The sequence below is a fragment of the Cyprinodon tularosa genome, unplaced genomic scaffold (assembly GCF_016077235.1).
Source record: "Cyprinodon tularosa strain WSP-4 unplaced genomic scaffold, ASM1607723v1 ctg540, whole genome shotgun sequence".
Classification (NCBI taxonomy): Eukaryota; Metazoa; Chordata; class Actinopteri; order Cyprinodontiformes; family Cyprinodontidae; genus Cyprinodon; species Cyprinodon tularosa.
Genome location: NW_024039275.1, coordinates 1,093,257 through 1,113,039, shown reverse-complemented (window position 1 = coordinate 1,113,039; position 19,783 = coordinate 1,093,257). Strand labels below are relative to the sequence as shown.

Sequence of the window (19,783 nt, the reverse complement as noted above, 5' to 3'; positions counted from 1 at the left end):
ACTGTAAACACTGCTGTTAAAGTATTTACAAAAAAAAAAACAACTTCCTGGGAAATCCATTATTTTATTCACCTGGAAAGGCCCCAGTTTATTTATTTATTTTTTTTATTTTATTTTAAAGTTCATATAAGATGAGCCATGGGTCAGTTTACAGAACAAAAAGAGCCTTACATGAATCTCAATGAGTTGTACTCCTGCAATACAAATTCTTGCTATGTACAATGTAACATAATTTATTTTTTTCAAACATGTACAATTTGTTTAAATAAAACATTTCATTTTTTTTAACTACATACTTCTTTTCCTGAAAAGTAAATGAAGTGCTTAAAAAGAAATCAATACAAAAAAAAAATGGGGAGAGTTTTAGCTAAAACACGACCAATCTTCAATTAAGTTGAAGAAATAATTAAGGGGTTAAATTAACAACCATGCAGGAGCTTTAATCACTGCTCTGGTTTTGCTTGAGAGCAAAAGCAAACATGTTGCGTCAATATTCCCTTTTTTCAATTCAGTGCATATATGTTAATTTAGAAAACCTTTAGCACGATATGCTTTTTCGTTTAAATTTGTGTAAAATCTATTACACACACAAGAAAAAAACAATGCTGTAGAGTCCCCTACTGTTAAAAAAGGCTTGATGCTGCTCAAATAATTACTTAAAATGTCCCTGATTTGCAGTAATGTTAAGCTTCGGCTAATACTTTAAAAACATACTGAAAGTAGAAACTATGGAGCTTTGTTTTGCCTTTTTGTCTCCACATAGTGTGAACAGTAGCCCACAAATGATGAAAGATATGTCATAATCCTATTGCCAAGCTAGTTTTGAGGTATATGACAGGTTTATACTGTACATTATTTAAAAGCCTCCTCATTACGTCCAAAAATTTCACATTGTACATTTCTACCAGTTCGAATAGCACCTTGTTGAACCTAAAGAAACACAATGACGCTCAGCACAATTTACAACATATATCTAAAAAAAAAAAAAAAAAAAAAAATCCAACATGGGTAATTAATTTACTGTACAAATTTCACCTTTTAATCTTAGTTCTATCCCAGCAGCAAGCCAGCTGCACTCTGACACTGAGCCTACCCTGTTTGTGTTCCTCAGTGTATTATAAAAAGCACATTTACTGAGCACCACAGACATAAAAACTACAATATTCACAAACCAGGATGTTCGGTGAACCTACAGTAAGGAACAATTATAAAAAAACGCTCACAATGAACAACAAAATAAACCTGCTAACCCTCTAACTTTTTTTTTTTGTTTAAAATGCATCACATGAATGGCTAAGTTATACAGTATGTGACATCAGAGTGATAAAAGCACCAATAGGATGACCTGTTCAACATTTCGCTACAGATGCATCTCTGTGAATTCAAATATCGTTGGAAAATCAAATTAATTTCAATTATTCAAGATGTGAAACCCCTATAGAATAAATCAAAAGGCGATATAGCTCAAGCATTTTTTTTGTGTTCATGAAATATAAAATTATTAGAGATGACAAACATTAAAAAATAAAATTCACCCTCTTGAGACCAATAAAACGAGATTGCTTAAAGAAATATAGGATATAATCTGGTGTACACATCATGGTGTAAAATAGTGACAGCAGCTTATTACCTCCAGGTATGATGGATTTTGGGTTTAGTTACTGTAAAAATAAAATTAACATTAAAACCTAATGCTGATATTTTACTGAATAAAACCTATTTGAAAAATAATTTTTGTGTCGTTTGGCCATATACTGGCTATAACTGTATCAATGCATATATGAAAAGCCTCACTAACCCAAATGTTTATCTAAGGATAAAACTTTATGCAGATCGCATAAGCCCACTAATAAACCTCATTGCAATTCATTTTTAGGGTTTTACCAGAATCAAACCTAAGAGTAAATAATTTAAAATCAGTTTTTAAATTACATAACTGACCCATCTCTAACTGGCACGGTTCCCGAAGTATTTTATCTTAGATTTTTGATGTAAAGTTTAGTGGAAGAAATAGTACAGTATAAAAACAGATGCTCGTTTAATAACAAGGACAAATGCGTCCTTCAGAATCCGTGTATCTGCAGTAAAAAGTTTCGGTGAGCCTGGTTACATGCACACAGTAACTGGATTGTCCTCTAATCTCTGACTTGATGGTGTAAAAGTTGAAATGCAATGAGATAAATCAGAGTTTTATACGTTGATTGTTCCCCAGTTTCCTCAAGCATGTCTAAAAAAAAAAAAAAAAAAAAAAAGACCTTTCGTTGTGGCTTTGGGAGCAGAAAAAGAATGATGTTCTATGTAATACTATGTAATATGGCATTCATCAGATCATACTTCACAAGTAAACATGAGCAGCAGTGATTTGAGAGCCATGTTATCTTCAGCTCAGCCATCAGCACTCTTCTCTATGCTGACAAGCTTTATAGAGTTGCTATTTTCCACACAGCCAAATGTACCAATACCTGTTCTAATGAAGGCTGTGATAAAATCAAACAACCATAGATAATTTAATCGAACCCCAAACAAACCACTTTTAATAAGCCCCAGATTTGGGTGTAAAATTATATATTGTTTTTCATGTAGTTTTAAGAGACTGAGCGTCATTAGCTGTGAACTTTGATCATTGAAACTAACAGATAAACAATTAGGCTCTGTCTGAATTATTCCAATAATAGCCCCTAGCTCTCATTCCTTCACCTTTTTTTTTTTGTGGTTAACAGTAAGAACTCTATCATGGTTAGGAAAGGCAGTACGGCCGGGGGTGCAGAATCTGGACAGACTTCCGCCTTATGTGCATCATTACGCAGCTGAAATACACAAGAATGATGCCCATCAGATATGCGAGTCCAGCCTTCCAAAAAGAACTACAAAAAATACAAGTTAAAGTTAACGAGTGGATGAAGCTCTATTACACAAACCAAAAGACAAGAGGAAATAATGTTTTCAACATGGGCTCCCTATGCTAAAGGAACTATGATGGTAGCATTCAGCTTCTTTTTCCTATGTTCTTCCTTACTGACAGCATTTATTAAGTTACAGTTGAACCATTTTGATGGCACCCTACTTTAAGTTACAGATCGATTAAAATAGGCTTCCCTTAATTGCATTGAAACACAAAATTTATCAAATTTTTCATGATATTCTCATTTACACCTTTATACATATTTTTATAGAGCATATCCAGGGTATCTTTCTATGTACTGATGTCTGAAACATTAGATTCAAATGATTAAAAAAAAAGTGCTCCAAGAAACACAGACTTCCTAGAAATGATGGAGATGTTCGTGGGGATATCTTGTAGAGTGCATTCTGGTTTTAGTGTGAAGGCATCTGAATAAAAAAAGTGGTGATTAGTAGACTTATCAGCCCCTGGAGTTCTGGACTTTACAAAGTCAGTGTTTTATGCAAAGATTAGAAACTCTGTAAGAAAAATAAAGCCAGCATAAATGAAACTTTGTTTCCAGCAGAAAAGAGATCCTTGTGTGTTAGACTTGAAGCACCACAGATTTTTCAGGTATATTGCAAGAGTTACCACGTCCTCCCAAGGATCACCTAGTAAAGCTTGGTTTTGTAAGAACTGAGAAAAACAGTGTGTTTTTATTCATCACAAGGCTTCCGTTAGTGATTTGATCCGTGTGAATTGTGTTTTAGCACCTTCAACTTCCCTGGACGTTGTCTTCTACACAAACTGACTGTAAGGTCCCGTGACCTTGGTAAATGCATACGGAGTAGTCATTACGTGAGTATTGGTTGTGAATGATGATGACGATCCTTCCATTAGTGCCTTTATGAAGCGTTTGTATGGAGGTTCCCCAGTGGTCTCTGAAGACTCTAGATGCTCCCGCTTCCCGCCCTTCTTGCTGCTCTTGCTTGGAGTTCCTTCCCCGCCGTTCCTCTCAGCCTCCTCCTCCTTCTCTCGAGCCTTTTCTGCCATCTTAGCTTCCCACATCGCCAGCCCGTGCTTTGCCTCATTCAGGTTCTTGTGCTGGTAGAAAACCAAGGAGATCCGCGTTGGGTGGTTACGATCAGGATTTTTGAGCGGCGTTGTGGCGTGCAGCTCCCGCTTCGCACACTCGATGAGGACAGAGCCATGACTGGGAGCTACGGCCACACCACCAATCTCTGGATCCAAAAAGTTGTGCTCGTTGTCCGACCACATCTCTGGTTTTTTGGGGGTCGTGGGTGTCTGCGGCATTCCGGGCTCCTGCTTGATGTGTGCTTCGCCATTTAAACAGCCGCCACTGAGCTGAGCTGGAAGCACTTGTGGTTTAGGCATGCCCATCTCTGTCTGCATTTGCATACGGAAGGAATCCTGGCCTGGGATGTGTGGGCTCTGAGGGAGGTATGGATTTGGGTATTCTCCAAACGGGTTTCCTTTCCCTACAGCAAGTGCATAATCCACGGCACCATTAACAGAGGCAGCTCCTGATAGCGGGTCAAACCGGCCATCTGAGGTTCTGTTATGGCCAAAAGGACCGTAATGTCTCATGGGTTGAGGGTGTTGCATGGTGCTGTAACCATTGACCTGGAAGCCTGGCTGACCGTACCTCGCTGGATAATTGAGCTCAAAGCGTTGCTGTGCACCACACTGCTGCTCAGGGAAAATGGCTGGCTGTTGTTGGCGATAGAACGGATGGAAACCCTCGACAGGCATTCCTCCATTACATTGGGGACCTGGCTGTAGGCGATTAGGCCCGTTCATGTAAGAGTTTGGAAATGAAGGAGGGTAAGGCATGGCTGGGGTTGACGACTGAGGAGAGTACATGCTCCTGGGCTTTGGAGAACCTGGAAAAGATCCTGGACTGTTGGGGAACCTTTGGAGAGCTGTATTAGGCGAAGCAGGGTAAGGGGGGAACACACCCTGGTGCGGCTGCTGAATTTGCTGAGGCATGGCACCGAGGGGATATGATGGGTGACCTGACTGAAGCGGGGCTCCGACAATGCCTAAAAAACAAGACCAGAAAAAGATTTTTAAAAACTACTTTACAGTGGGGAAATAAATCTGTTTCATATTATTTTCTTTAAGTTCCTATAACTACTTCTGTTTTTTTTTTTATTGCAACAAGATATCAATGTTTGAAATCCATAGCTAGAGTAAATAGCAAAGAGTAGTTTAAAATGTTAATTCTTAATACAACTGAATAAATCTGGTCCTATGTTAAGAAGGAATAAGAAGTCTTTTAAACAAGTAGGTAGTTGGTCCCACTAATCATTACAGAATTGTTTTAACTCAGAGCATTAATGATCTCTTGAGGTGCCACAGCATTATTTAAGTGGGCCTTTGACCAAGCCACTTCATAAACCTTTTATTTTTTGTTTTGCTATTGATCACTGTCATACTGATTTTTTTAAGTAATGTCAGTATTGAGAATATTTCTCCAAACGTTTAAGAAGATGAACTAAATGTTTTTGCAAATTTGGCAGAGACCCCGAGCGAAAGCAGCAGGATTATAGATGCACACCTATGCTAATGGATGAGGTCTGGATTCACGCTTGAAATAGTTTTGTTCTAGGAAATTTGACCAAAATTCCATGTTATTTTCACCTTTGGGAATTCCTCTAGGGTTTGATGGAGATTCAAAGTCTTTGAAATCTTGTACCAACTCTCAGACAGACATCAATGACTTTTGTTGGTTTTCATTTAACCTTTTGAAGTATTTAAGGTTAATTTACGTGTTTTAAGTGTTTTTTTTTCTGTTGTTTTGTTTTTTTTTAAACCAGGCCAAATAGTAATCAGACCTCAAATTGAGTTTCAAAACATACGGTTGAATGTAAATAGCTCATTTTCTTTTAGAAATATAAGCCATAAAATAATTTTAAATTTGCATATAAATCTTTCTTTATTCATATATTTATCTGAAGCCCATATTGCTACTGAACGCATCACTCCGAAATTATCTGACTTAAAGAGAAAAAGGGAACAGAAGATAAACGTGTAGGAGGCTCCCTGACAGGGACATGAGAAGCTGCCTTCAGTTGTATAAAGGCTTAAAGAAAATCATTGTTTAAGGTAAGAGGTTGAACTACTTGTCATCTTTCAGATTTTCCTTTGATCTTAGTACTCCAACCTGTCAGTTTTCTATCAACAGTCATTATAAGGCTCTGATTGTGTTAAATGCAGAGATGGGAAGTAACGAAGTACAAATACTTCGTTACTGTACTCAAGTAGATTTTTCTGATATTTTTACTTTACTACTTATTTTTATAGCAACTTTTTACTTCTACTCCTTATGTTTTTACACAAATATCTGTACTTTCTACTCCTTACATTTTTAAAAATTTGCTCGTTACTTTAGTTTTGAATCATTTCAATGGAGTTACCGTTATTATTTTTCACGTCATCAATACCAAATTCAATCTAATTGGATGGGAATCTACGTTGCATTTGACGCACCACTACAAGATGAATCGACAGATTCGGCGGTATTCATTGGCGGCAAATCATTGCAGCTTGGTGGCGGTGGCGTTAGCATAGTAGTATGGACGACGAGGTGATGGAAAATGAACACAACGGAGATCTAGTCCTATTGGCAGACATCCATTTAAAATGTAGGCAACGGCATGAAAAAAGTGGTTTCTACTTTTAGTTTTATACTTTAAGTAAATTTACAAGCCTGTACTTTGTTACTTTTACTTGAGTAAAGAAGTTTAATCAGTACTTCCACTTTTACCAGAGTATTTTTTAACAAAAGTATCTGTACTTTTACTCAAGTACGGAAAGTGAGTACTTTTGCCATCTCTGGTTAAATGTATATATATAGATATATACACTATATTGCCAAAAGTATTTGCTCACCCATCCAAATTATTGGAATCAGGTGTTCCAATCACTTCCATGGCCACAGGTGTATAAATTCAAGCACCTAGGCATGCAGACTGTTTTTACAAACATTTGTGAAAGAATGGGTCGCTCTCAGGAGCTCAGTGAATTCCAGCGTGGAACTGTGATAGGATGCCACCTGTGCAACAAATCCAGTCGTGAAATTTCCTCGCTCCTAAATATTCCACAGTCAACTGTCAGCTGTATTATAAGAAAATGGAAGTGTTTGGGAACGACAGCAACTCAGCCACGAAGTGGTAGGCCACGTAAACTGACGGAGCGGGGTCAGCGGATGCTGACGCGCATAGTGCGAAGAGGTCGCCAACTTTCTGCAGAGTCAATCACTACAGACCTCCAAACTTCATGTGGCCTTCAGATTAGCTCAAGAACAGTGCGCAGAGAGCTTCATGGAATGGGTTTCCATGGTCGAGCAGCTGCATCCAAGCCATACATCACCAAGTGCAATGCAAAGCGTCGGATGCGGTGGTGTAAAGCACGCCGCCACTGGACTCTAGAGCAGTGGAGACGCGTTCTCTGGAGTGACGAATCGCGCTTCTCCATCTGGCAATCTGATGGACGGGTCTGGGTTTGGCGGTTGCCAGGAGAACGGTACTTGTCTGACTGCATTGTGCCAAGTGTAAAGTTTGGTGGAGGGGGGATTATGGTGTGAGGTTGTTTTTCAGGAGCTGGGCTTGGCCCCTTAGTTCCAGTGAAAGGAACTCTGAATGCTTCAGCATACCAAGACATTTTGGACAATTCCATGCTCCCAACTTTGTGGGAACAGTTTGGAGCTGGCCCCTTCCTCTTCCAACATGACTGTGCACCAGTGCACAAAGCAAGGTCCATAAAGACATGGATGACAGAGTCTGGTGTGGATGAACTTGACTGGCCTGCACAGAGTCCTGACCTCAACCCGATAGAACACCTTTGGGATGAATTAGAGCGGAGACTGAGAGCCAGGCCTTCTCGTCCAACATCAGTGTGCGACCTCACAAATGCGCTTCTGGAAGAATGGTCAAAAATTCCCATAAACACACTCCTAAACCTTGTGGACAGCCTTCCCAGAAGAGTTGAAGCTGTTCTAGCTGCAAAGGGTGGACCGACGTCATATTGAACCCTATGGATTAGGAACGGGATGTCACTTAAGCTCATATGTGAGTCAAGGCAGGTGAGCAAATACTTTTGGCAATATAGTGTATGTATAACTTACAAAATGTTTAAAAGGCACATCATCTATCATACTGGAACATTGGTCTAAAGCCTCCATACTCGGTCCATACATTGCCTTCATATTCTACTTGTCTTCTTTTGATAATGTTCTCTGATCAGTTCCCATTGGTCACATTATGTTTCAGATTATTGGCCACTGGATTGGCCTTTTTTCCTTCAAAATACTGGTTATTTTGAAAGGGTAGAAGGGGAGTCCTTCCACACTGACCAAACTTGCTTTGGACTGGTGAAAATATCCTTATCCTGTTGGATTAAATTATAACAATTATGAGTACCTGTAAATGGAGCGCTCTGACCAGTACTCTCATAAGTGCTGGCCTTTGATTTGGCCAGAAGGGCCTTTTCAGCTTTATCATTGGAGCTTTCCAACGTGGCATTCTTGTTGGCGGCTGCCCTTTTCGCTTCCAGCTTCTTCTGCCGACAAGACTTGGCAGGCTCTGCCAGCATGCGCACCTGGCGACGGAAGGCACTGAGGACTTGAATGGCCCCTGATTTCATTTTTTCCTGCTGGCCCTCCTCGCTGCCGAACTCATCCGTGTTAGAAGCCTTATAAAGAGGCAAGACATGAAGCTGCTCATCATCTGGTATCTTTCCAATCTCTCGATTATCCTCCCTCGTTAAGGTACACACCTAGGGAAACAAAAAGGCACATGCCAGAAAGGATTTAATGCAGTTAGACTACTTATTTCTGATACATTTTATTTTAAAACTTTTTCTAGATCTTTTTGGTACAAATCAACATTAAATTCAAAGTCTTCTGTTGTCAAAGACAGGATGATGATCGGTAAGTCACGCTGGCTTTGATTCAAAGCGGACAAAGGCTTAACATATATATTTGCAAGCGCAAAGCACAGCTAGCTATAGCATTAACTAATCTCACCATTAAGTCTATTGTGTAATTAATACAGAAAATTGAAGATTTGCTTGCAGTTACCTTCATACAGATGGACACGCAGTCCTGTAGATATCACATTAAAAGACTCTATATTTTAAAAAACTCCTTTCAAGTTTTGGGAACAATAAAAGCTGCATTTAACCTACTAAACACCCATAACACTAATGTTAACTTTTTTTAGTTTTTGCAAAGATTTATCACAAAGTACCAACTGTTTCAATTGGAGACAAATTGCAGTCAGTGATTGGTCCGTTGCTGACCAGCCCCCATTGAGGGAATTCCCATTAAGGTTTGTGGTGATAACAAAAATGATTAAAGGGGTGTGAATACTTTAGCAGGAAACAGATAAAGATGTGTCTTAGGTTCTGTTTACCACAGTGCTTCCACCCGGCATATTGTGGAGGTCTCTGTGAGCGTGGGCACAAAAATCCAAACATGCAGTAACTCCGGAGAAGGGCCGACCCTCCTTCAGCCCCAAACGACAATCTGGAGCTCTGTGCTCATGTTCAACCTAAAGACAGGAAGAAAAAAAGATTTCTGAAAAATCCCTTCATTTTACAAAATCTCCATTAACAATGCTTGTTAATCGTCTGAATGACTGGGATCATTACTTAAAAATTATAGTCTTAAATAAAAACAATCCTGCATACTCTTGATTTAATCTGAGAATCAAATATAATATGTTATAATATCAGCATCATAGCATTAGCATCATAGTAGATAGGAAGTTATTGATGTGTTGAGGTTTCTTGAGGCTGGCATATACTCACCTGGTTTCCATAGGCCTCAGGTGCCATCGTTTTATACAGCGGAGCCAGCAATGTTGCCAGATTTTGAAAATTCTTCTCAAGGTTTTCTTCCTAGAAACAGGCAGTTTACCATCAATCTAAAACCCGCTGCATTTGGCTGGTAGTAATCATGACTGGCAGTGTAATTTGCATCAACTACCTCTCTGACGTCATCTCCTAGGAGCTTAAACTTCCTTGGGATTTTGCTCCGGGCAAACTTGCAGCCATTATAGTACATGCTCCAAGAGCAACCAAAAGAGAAGGACGCACCACTGGCTTCAGGGTTAAAGCCCTGGCATGCGCAGGTCCTCCTGAGAGCATAAAGGGAACACATGTCTGTGTTAAAGAAGCTGGTGAAAGTCAAGAAAATAACAAAACGATGGGAGTACATCTTAAGCAAGCTCTATTCGTGGTATTTATGTTTTACAGGCTTTTTTAGCAACCAAAAAGTGAGTGGTATTTATTATTTTTTTCAATGAAAAAGCTAAAAATGCGATAGATCAGAATATCCCATAACATTCAATAAACATATTTCCCTCGGCTGAACCAGTCTGTGGACTTTTAGCTCATCCTCCTGATGATCCCCCATAGCTTCTTTGTGGGGCTTCGGTCAGCCACAGTGGTTATCAAATTTTTAAAAACATTTGTCAGTGTGATTATTCTAGCCGTAAAGTAAAATCACAATCTGCATAAAGCCTGTCGGCAGCAGGTGGACTCCTTAGCTTACTTTTGCTGACGGTGGACACAAATGATTTGGCTCCACAAATCATCTCTGCCTGTGAAATCCTCACACTGGAACTCAAGAAACATGGATTCTGCATCTCGTCTCTCTTCCTACACTCTGGGACCTTGACTTGCAAAGAAAAGGCTTGCTGTTCTATGGAACATTGCCCAACAAACCAGTTTCTTAGGTAAAGTATTAATGATGATGAAATACAGTATTTGCAGCCCATGTTGTGGATGCCGTTGTGAGCAGCTCAGTCCACCTGTTTTTAAAACTCCCAGCCTCTAATCACAATCCTCTCAAGTTGTAAATATCCCTGCATCTTTTTGCACCCAGCTTATTGACATTTGACCTTTTGTAGAGGATGTGTGACTCATGGACAGCGGTCAGTAGTCTGCCAAATAACAATAATGTAGTGCATAACATATCTGCATTAAAAGTCATTGTTCTTATGGATTATCGTCCCTACTTGAGAAACTTGATTTTCTAGATGTAAGCAGAAGCATACATAAATGCTTAAAATATACCCCTCTTTTTACAGTCTATAAATATCAGTTTTCCTTTTAACATATATATTTTTTAAACTACAACAATTTAACGGTAAGGCAGTTCTGGGAACAAACTGTAACTTACTCCTCGTTAAAAGCACAGCGTCTCTGTGTGTGAGCTCCGTGTTTCATTAAAGTTTCACGCAGCTCGAGGTAGAGGTGGTCAGCCAAACTGGGCTGGATGCCCTCCCAGACCAGGATTACAATTATAATGCAGGCAGTGTCGCATCTGTGACCGGTACGTTCACGGACCAGAACCAGTACCTTTTCCTCTACACTGGATCGTCGAATCACCTGAAACAGAACAACCACACGGGGGATTATAGTACTACTGTGATATTAAATTACTTTAGGGCAGCTTATTTCTCTCAGTGTAAATAACATCCAAGAAATATAAAAACTGTTCTGACCCATTTTGCTATTGGGCATCCTTGTGTACTTTTCCCCTCCTTGCCGGTGTAAATGACTTTCTCGATCCTGATGGCTGGGCTAGCGAGACCAGACCTTCAAAACACAATTGAGACATAAATATACAAACAAACAGAAGTTTTAAAACACTGAACTATTCTTTAACTTTCACCTTTTCTCCATCAACTCCCGTATTCCAGCGACAGTAGGTGCTGATCCCAAATGAGTGTAGTAGGGGCCCTCATCCTTCTCAATGATTTGATCTAAATTCAATAAAGCATAATATGTTAGGATTTAGACCCTGAACCATTGAGCACATTTCATGCCCCACAGTAGAAGACTCACCAACACAGTGACATGATGGGATCTCGTATTGGGTTTTCATGGGTGTATCCAGAAGATTCTTTACCGGGGTGTCTAACAACTTCATGGGGGAATCTATGAAACTTTTCAGGAGTTGGTCCTTCTTGGGAGTTGAGTCCAATGTTTTTTTCAGTGCTGAATTGGATGAAGCCGCTGTGGCTGACAAGTCTGCCCCGGTCATATCCGTGCTGGTCGATAGGATGGTGACGGGACCTGACGATTCCACCTTGACGTTATTTGATGAACCGACAACAAGGGGCTTCTTTTCAAAGAGATTCGAGGGCTCGTACTGCATCAAACTTTGTTCCATCGAGGCGAGAATGCTCCCTCCCTTCTTATTTTGAACACACAGGGTTTGTTCGTTTTCCTGCTTGATTTCAACCCCACCGATCCGTGCGTCACGGATCTGGAACAGCCGTTCTTGCTGCCGTGAGGCAGCCAGCTCGAACCTGGGCCCGTTTTCTATTTTTACGGCTCTCAGGTTTTGTTTGTTATCGACTGAGTTTTGAGAGTGGTGAGGAGGGCCATGGCGTTTCTGCTTTTGTAATATATGCATACGCAGGGCCGCATGGCTCTGAAAGTCAACATGGGGACTCGGCGGTCCCAGAGGTAGTCGAGGTCCTGTTTGAAACTGAGTACAAGAAGCCCTCACCTGCTCTTCAGCTTTGGGATACAACCGTGTTGCTGATTGCTGGTTAAACGGAGCCTGTGGGAGGTGAGGTTGTGAGTGTGTGGAGGTCTGGGCTAAGTCCACCTGGTTGGGCTCACTGCAGTGGTTGTTAGGCTGCTGTGATTGAAAGTGTTTGAGGTTTTGGCTGCCTGAGTTTACGAGACAAGGTCTTTGATGTTGCGGTTGTTGCATCTCAGTGTTACTAAAGGTAAATGCTGATTGGTCAGTGTGTTGAAGGTTATTACTGAAAGGCTGGTTTGGTTGACGCTGGTGCTGACCTGATGGAGGTTGGCTGCGAGGTCTATAAGTGGGGGACTTTAGCTGCTGGGCTTCAAACTGTGGTGGGTGGGACAGCGGGCGTTGAAGATGACAGTGCTGTTGCTGTGTTGTCACAAACTCTGAAGAGAGGATCTCCTGCAAGTCATTGTCTTCCTTTAAGTGCTCTGATTTCATTGGGGAGAGGTAGCAGTTGGATTGCTGATTCTGAGGAAAGGTTTTCTTCTCAGACGATTCCGGGAGAAGATGTTGCTGCATCTGAGGCGCTTTTGAGTTGGACTGCTGCCACTCCGGGGAAGCATTGTGCTGAGCTGAAGCACATTGCATTCGAGCAGGTAGGCAGTTGTCCTGGCTTTGCTGGGAGTTGTTAGGCCCTTGGCTGCCATCTGTGAAAAATCTTTGTGTCTGTGTGTCCCTGTATCTTTGTGCTGGGTCTGGCTCATCTGTCTGGTTATAAACCTGGGGGCTGGCGGTTTGCTGTTCTGACTGAGACTTAGCAGGGAAGTCCCTCCATATTCCTTGCTCTTTTGCTTCGGATGGCGGGCGTTGTGTCAGCTGCTGACGGGAATGTGAGAGATTGCTTTCCATCCAATTTGTTTGGCTGGGTGTGGAACACGAAACATTGGCTCCCTGTTGGTGTGTGTTCTTCATACTGTTTAATGACCCCATATGATTTTGCTGTTGGAGGTCAGTTCCCATGTGGCTATCAGGTCTATGCTGCTGCCCAGTATTATCTTGGAAGTTCTGATTTGGAGTCCCGTACTGGAATCCCATGCTGGTGTCATGATGCAGACCGGCTCCAAGTTTTTCACTCTGTCTGTTCTCGTCTACACTAGAGTTAAGATGGGATCCGTATCCGCCTGACTCTGATGTCTGCAAGGAATGACTGTGGTTCAGAAAAGACCTTGGGTTGTACACCTGTTGGGTTTTTGTGTATGTACCCTGAAGGTTTGCAATATCTTGAAAACACTGTCCCCCATTGGGATGTTGTTGTGCCCCCAGAGCCATTTCCTGACCAGGGCAGGATGAAGGCTGTTGCTGATGATGGTTAAGTCCAAAGTCATTGGAAGATCCATTTACTAAATAGTTGCCAGAGTTGTAGCTATTCCTGCCCTCTGCAGATGCTTCCAGCGGCTGCTGCGACTCTGACAAGCCAGAGGTTAGAGGAGGGGGTTGGGCACCTTCATCATCCGAGTGTGTGGCTAATGAGTCATTGACAGTATCCAGCTGTGATCCAGATGCTTGCGGTGCGATGGACACTTGCTCAGGATAATACTGAGACAGGGTTTTCTCCAACAGATCACCTGGAGTGCTTTCTATGGTTGAGGAATTAGATACAGCACCATTTGGACCAGGCTTATTACGTTGTAGACTAAAAATATCTCCATTAGATATGTGACAGTTCCTAATATCAAAATTAATATTAGTCTGACCAGAACTGTGTTCTATTTCAGTTTTCTTTGACTCAGTTTTCACCAAATTATAGGTTGAGTCACCGTTTTCTTTCATTTCAACATCTGTTTTCATTTTCTTCAGCTGGTGGACCGGCGAGGACTGCTCAGGAAATCCACGCTTCAAGTCTCTGTTCATTAGATCTCCGTTCATCTTGTAGAACCCGGAGGGGAAGGGTGCTTGTTCGGAGGCAGGAGCGTTGCAGTTCTCCCTGTATCTCTTCATGGAGCCAGCTGCTTTGCTGGGCTCGTAGTGCACCACGCCGGTCATCCAGCTCTCACCATTGCCGAACTGCAGAGACTCCTCCTGTGAACACCGGGCTCCATTCTGGAATTTGCGAGAACGATGATGAGGTGTTCCCAATGGTCCAAGCATCAGACTTTCTTCCGCCTCATGTTTGGCCTCTTCTGTTTCCATCTGGCCTTCTCAGAGCCCATACACCAGCCTGCCCTCTGTCCCACCTGCAGGGTAGATACAAAAAATTATGAAAAGGTTATTTTGGAATATATTTGGCCATATTCAAGCGAAGCAAATAATATTCACTACAGCTTTTGTATAGATATCACTTGTTTCCACAAAAAACCTATTTTGAGAAGAAGTCTTGCTTGTGACACCGAACTAATAAGCCACTAAGCAGAGGATAAAACTGTAAAACTTCTAACTAAATAGTTCGGTGAAGTAACTAAAGGTTTCTCATTGGTCAAACAGATAATTTAATCCTGTGTTTAGTAGAGCATGTTATTCTCAGTAATGTGTTCATGCTTTTAAAATAAGTCAAAATCAAAGGAAGAACACGAAAGGAAATAAGTTAATGAAGAAGACAAAGGAAAACTAACAAAAGCAAAATTAACACGTGGGGGAAAAAGGATGTAGAGAAAGAAAGAAGAACAGAAGACTAGGGTTATCAGAGGAAAGGAAGAATGTGAACAATCCTAAAGAGAAAACAGCAACAAAAAAATTACATTTTTGCAAACTGTTTTTCCCCATGCTTTTACGGACATGATGAGGCTGAAATTAAACCTGATTCTTCTACCAGACTACACTTAGTCTTTGAAGAACCCTGATACATTATGAATAAACCATCTTAAGTCTAGACTAAACACTTCAAAAGGTTCACAGTGCAACATTTCGAAAGCATATTGGATAGCAAAACAAAAACATTTAAAATATAATTTCTCACTGACATATAGAAGTAAAACCTAGCAACATGTTCCTGTATTTAATACACCACAATATACAACTGTGCCAACTTGGTTGGGAATTAGAATGGAGGAACTTACTAAACAGGAGTTTTGGCCTGCTATACCACCTATACTAGAACAGTAAAAGTACATCAGAACAAGCTGCAGCAGGAATGGCCAACTAGTCGACATGATGATCTGCTCCTCTGTGTCAATCACTCCTCCAGGACATTAGCAGCTATCAGGACCTCTGGAGTCTGAGTGCTAAATCTTCCTCCAACTAGACAAGCTGTTACAAGAGGATCTGAAGAGCTCCCACAGTTGTCATCAGAGGGTGAGTAGGCTGCCTGTTAGCAGCACTACAAAGCCTCATTAATAAATAAAACACAACAGTGCAATTGTGGATTTAAAACAACATTCTGGGATGTAACTAATTAGATAACCCCTTACAATAATTTACTTTGCATTATGTAAACAACATCAAATGAAAAAAATGAATAAAAATACTGTTTTATAAACAGCATCTACTGGAGTGCAGATTTAAAAGGATTCTGCTTCCCAGCCCCGTGTGAATCTCCCTTTGTTTTCAGTCTGTTAATCAGCAACTCTGCTAGGATGTGAATGCTGCAGCTCCGTTCCCCAGGACGCACCATAGTTTACTAAAAACCAAAGCCCAAGCAGCTCGTCACACTTGGATACACCCATAGAGCAAAAAAAAAAAAAAAAAAAAAAGAAATCTTTGCAAACCCAGAACAAAGCCAAGAAATCCCAGCTGTGTGTGCGTCTGTCCCACTCTATACAGATATACAAACACAGACAGCAATCATGCAGTGATTTAAACCTAAATTTATGGCAGTGCTTCATATGTCCAGAACTGACAGACTATTTTTTTCACTAGTAGTGTAGTAAACTGAGCTGGAGATTTAATGCTGAAGTGACAGCAGTGGATGCTTCCTAAAGGTCATATGTGCTTTGATCTATTTTGGTTTTCTAATAGTTGAGAAGCAATAAAAACTAAGCTGCATTTTGAACTATGACTCTAAAACTGAACTCATTCCAGCTCCAGAACTCAGTTTCTTTGTTACTATGCCATTGTTTTTCTCTCCCTCTCCCACTGACTTTACCTCCACCCTATAATTACACCTAAGGGTTTTCTCTACTTATGCTGCCAGTAATTTCTTTCCTCCCTTTCAGTCTAATATCTAACCTAGACAATAATCAACCATGCTATAAGCTGTTTCAGGTTTTTTAAAGCCGTAGCAACAGTCACACAGCACAGTGATGGTCAAAGATTCTCAGTCATCTAGGAAAGGGCAACTCTAAGAAAAAAAAGCTTGCAAAAACAAATAAATTCAGTTTTTGAGTTTGCCTTTTTAACTCAAAGCTAGTGGGGAAGAGTTTCCAAACTTGTAGCTGTTTGAAAGGTTTTAGCTTTTTAGAACATCACTTTCAAACAGCTTACAAGCTTATAATTTCACCCTCTTATAATTTGAAAGTCCCACGAATAAAGGTTGAAATTATTATGCTGTTATCTGCTCACTAAGTGATTTTTTGTGCCAACTAAGTTTCTTGCTCAGTGTTTTTCTACGAATCATCAATTGTTGCTGTTCTCAAGACACAGGTAGTGACTTGTATATATTTCTTTATTTTCCATTATTGTGTCTGTGTCTGTTGCCTCCTCCACGCCTCCTGATGTAATAGCCTGTCTCCTGGTAGTGCCTTCAGCTTTTGGAAACTGCGCTGACCAACACAGCAAACGTTCTTGCCAAAGCTTTGTGCCATCCTGGATGAGCTGCACTACATGAGCCACTTGTGTGGGTTTTAGTCAGTCTCATGCTACAATGAGTGCAAAAGCACCACCAACATTCAAAAGGGCCCAAAATATCAGCCAGAAAGCATAGGTACTGGGAAGTGGTCTCAAGTCCGTACCTGCAGAACCACTCCTTTATTGAGTGTCTCTTACTAATTGCCAATAATTACCATCTCTTGTCTATTTCATTTACACAACAGCACGCGCAAAAGCAGGTGTCCCTTGTGTTAAGGAACATCCATTTAATTTTTGTTATAATCTAGATCATGATATGGATACAAGAATATTTGAAAGATTCTCAAATGTTGTGAGATACGGATATTTTGCTGAACAAGCAATTCCCAATTAAACCAGAGGGTGACAGCAGTGACTATTGACAGCTTCTGCATCAGACTCAAATAGTCCAGAGTTATTGTACTAAAGACAAAACACAAGAAAAGGAAACGTTGATTTTCAACTAACACTGCCCTCTATTATATAAGAACTGTGCATCAAACTAAAGTGATAATTATTCCCGGGTTTAAATGGGTTTTTCTGTCAGTGGAAAAAGGGTATAAGAGTCACTCTGATTCAACATCAACATGCAGACAACACACAGCTATGCATTTTGATATAAGTTAATGACTATAAACCCATTCCTGCCCTGGGCAAATGCTTAGAAACAAATCAATATGTGCCAAAATATCCTTCCACTAAATCTTGACAAAGCTGTAGTTATAATTTTATAATTTTGGACCAAAAGAAGACCGTTAAGATCTAGCACACAGCTTAAGCAAATACAGCTAGAATCCACCAATCATGCTTAAAATCATGGTCTAGTGATGGACTCCTCCTCCAGAGACACATAAAGGCACTAACAATGTCAGCCAGCTATCAACTAAAGACCATCTGCAGGATTAAAGAACTAATATCTCAGCATAAAACTTGGCAAATAATCAATTCAATCAATTAGTTAAAATTTTTCATTATTAAGATTTAAAATAATTTTGGAAAATATGCTCCACTAATCTGGAACTCTCAGAAAACTCTAAAAGAGCTGAAACCCCAAGTTACTTTAAATACATTTACATTTATGTACATTTATGTGATGTTCTTTTCCTACTATGCTTCTTTTTTTATGTACATGTACAGCACTGACTTGTCTTGTTAGTAGTCAGCTATATAAAAAAAAACAAATTTCCTGTTTTTTATTAATTACATTACCCAATATGTGCAGTAACATTTTATAATTTTCACATTAATTCTCATTTCTGCTGTTCAATTTTCCTTGGAATTAAATAATTATCCTCCCAGGAAAAGAGCTTGGGAAATTTGAGAGCCGACACAGCGAATGTAAACTGTTTGCTGTGACTTGGCAGCCCCATGTGACATTCATCACCACAACAGCTGCTTGGAGTCTCAGGTCTCTGCATATTCAAGTTCAGACCTTTAGGCAGCCATATTTAAGATATTTTTACAGCAAAGAAGAGAGACTTTTTGGATATATCAAAAAATGGAAGAAATGTTAACAAAAACAAAAAAGATATTAATTTTTCATGCAAATTTGGGGTCTGAAGCTTTTAAAGAGATGATGCCAACTCTATAATAGTTCAGCAAATAACATGTAAAACACAAAATATCCTGATACAGCTGATTATGTCTGTTTAAGGTGGAAATTATATATTTTTCAGTTTTTTCTATTTTCCCTTCCATCTTTTAGTCTTTCATCATGGAGTACAAAATAATATGTATTTCGATCACACCATACTCACAGGTATTGATTAAAACCCTTCCTCCAAGGTAAGAAATAGAAAACAAATTTTGCTGCAGCAGACAGAGAGAAAGGGAGGCGTTGGGCACACTTGTAAATCAAATGCATACTGGCCAACTCACAAGTGTTTTGCTCAATAGTGCTAAGAATAGGCCATAATGTTAAGTACACATTTCCTTTGGTGAGAGGGCCTGGTTGTATTTTCCTGTTTAAGAGATAAGGAAAATGAAACACGCACAAAGTCTAAAGACTACATATCGCTAAGTGCTTAGTGTATTAGACGTTTTTAAACCTGTAAAATTTCTTGTGTAAAAAAAAGGCTTGTTTAAAACTCTAGTGATTTCATCTGCAAATACACACTAAATTCAAATGATAAAATACTATCATTTACCTAAAAAATTAAAATTATTTTAAAACATTACATCAGCAAACAATAATTAGGCTTGTGAAAGGTAATGACAATGATGTAAATAATCATAAGAAAAAAACATGAGAAAAGTGAGCACATTTTTATAATATTAAGCCAAAAATTCCTCTTTTATTTTTACTTTTGATAGAGATAGTAGTGATATTTAATCCTCAGCAGCTCTTTGCTTGTGTAATTAGGTCAGCTGACTCAGAGAGCAGTGCTTTAGTGTCCGTGTGGTAAACAGTGAGCTCTAGCTGCTGCTCCATAAACCTAATGACCTCTGACAGAATTGCTACCATCCTACAATCTAGTCGACTGTTTCAAAAAAAAAAAAAAGCAGATAAACTCCAGACAATCTTTCTTGATTTTAAGATTAAGATCAGCCTGATTAGTTCTTGGTTTGCAAAGATGTGGGCAAAGATCGGAACAAATGATCGTAGTCTAAAATATTGCCAAAGA

The 19,783-nt window shown here is 39.9% G+C and overlaps 1 protein-coding gene across 4 annotated transcripts in view; it reads right to left on the bottom strand.

Moving 5' to 3' along the window:
* Positions 1-3,153: 3,153 nt before the first annotated feature.
* tet2 (tet methylcytosine dioxygenase 2) overlaps positions 3,154-19,783 on the bottom strand; it is a 33,350-nt gene continuing 16,720 nt past the window's right edge. For 3 of the 4 annotated variants that reach the window (XM_038304737.1, XM_038304739.1, XM_038304736.1), the window contains 9 exons: positions 11,759-14,635; positions 11,586-11,676; positions 11,416-11,509; positions 11,091-11,299; positions 9,894-10,044; positions 9,716-9,805; positions 9,319-9,456; positions 8,322-8,680; positions 3,154-4,940 (listed from right to left, as the gene is read on the bottom strand). In XM_038304737.1, coding sequence (XP_038160665.1) covers positions 3,680-4,940; positions 8,322-8,680; positions 9,319-9,456; positions 9,716-9,805; positions 9,894-10,044; positions 11,091-11,299; positions 11,416-11,509; positions 11,586-11,676; positions 11,759-14,591 — 5,226 coding nt within the window. In that variant the 5' untranslated portion in view covers positions 14,592-14,635 and the 3' untranslated portion in view covers positions 3,154-3,679. Of the gene's footprint in view, positions 4,945-8,321; positions 8,681-9,318; positions 9,457-9,715; positions 9,806-9,893; positions 10,045-11,090; positions 11,300-11,415; positions 11,510-11,585; positions 11,677-11,758; positions 14,636-19,783 lie in introns of all 4 variants that reach the window. The other variant, XM_038304740.1, reaches the window with a different exon arrangement.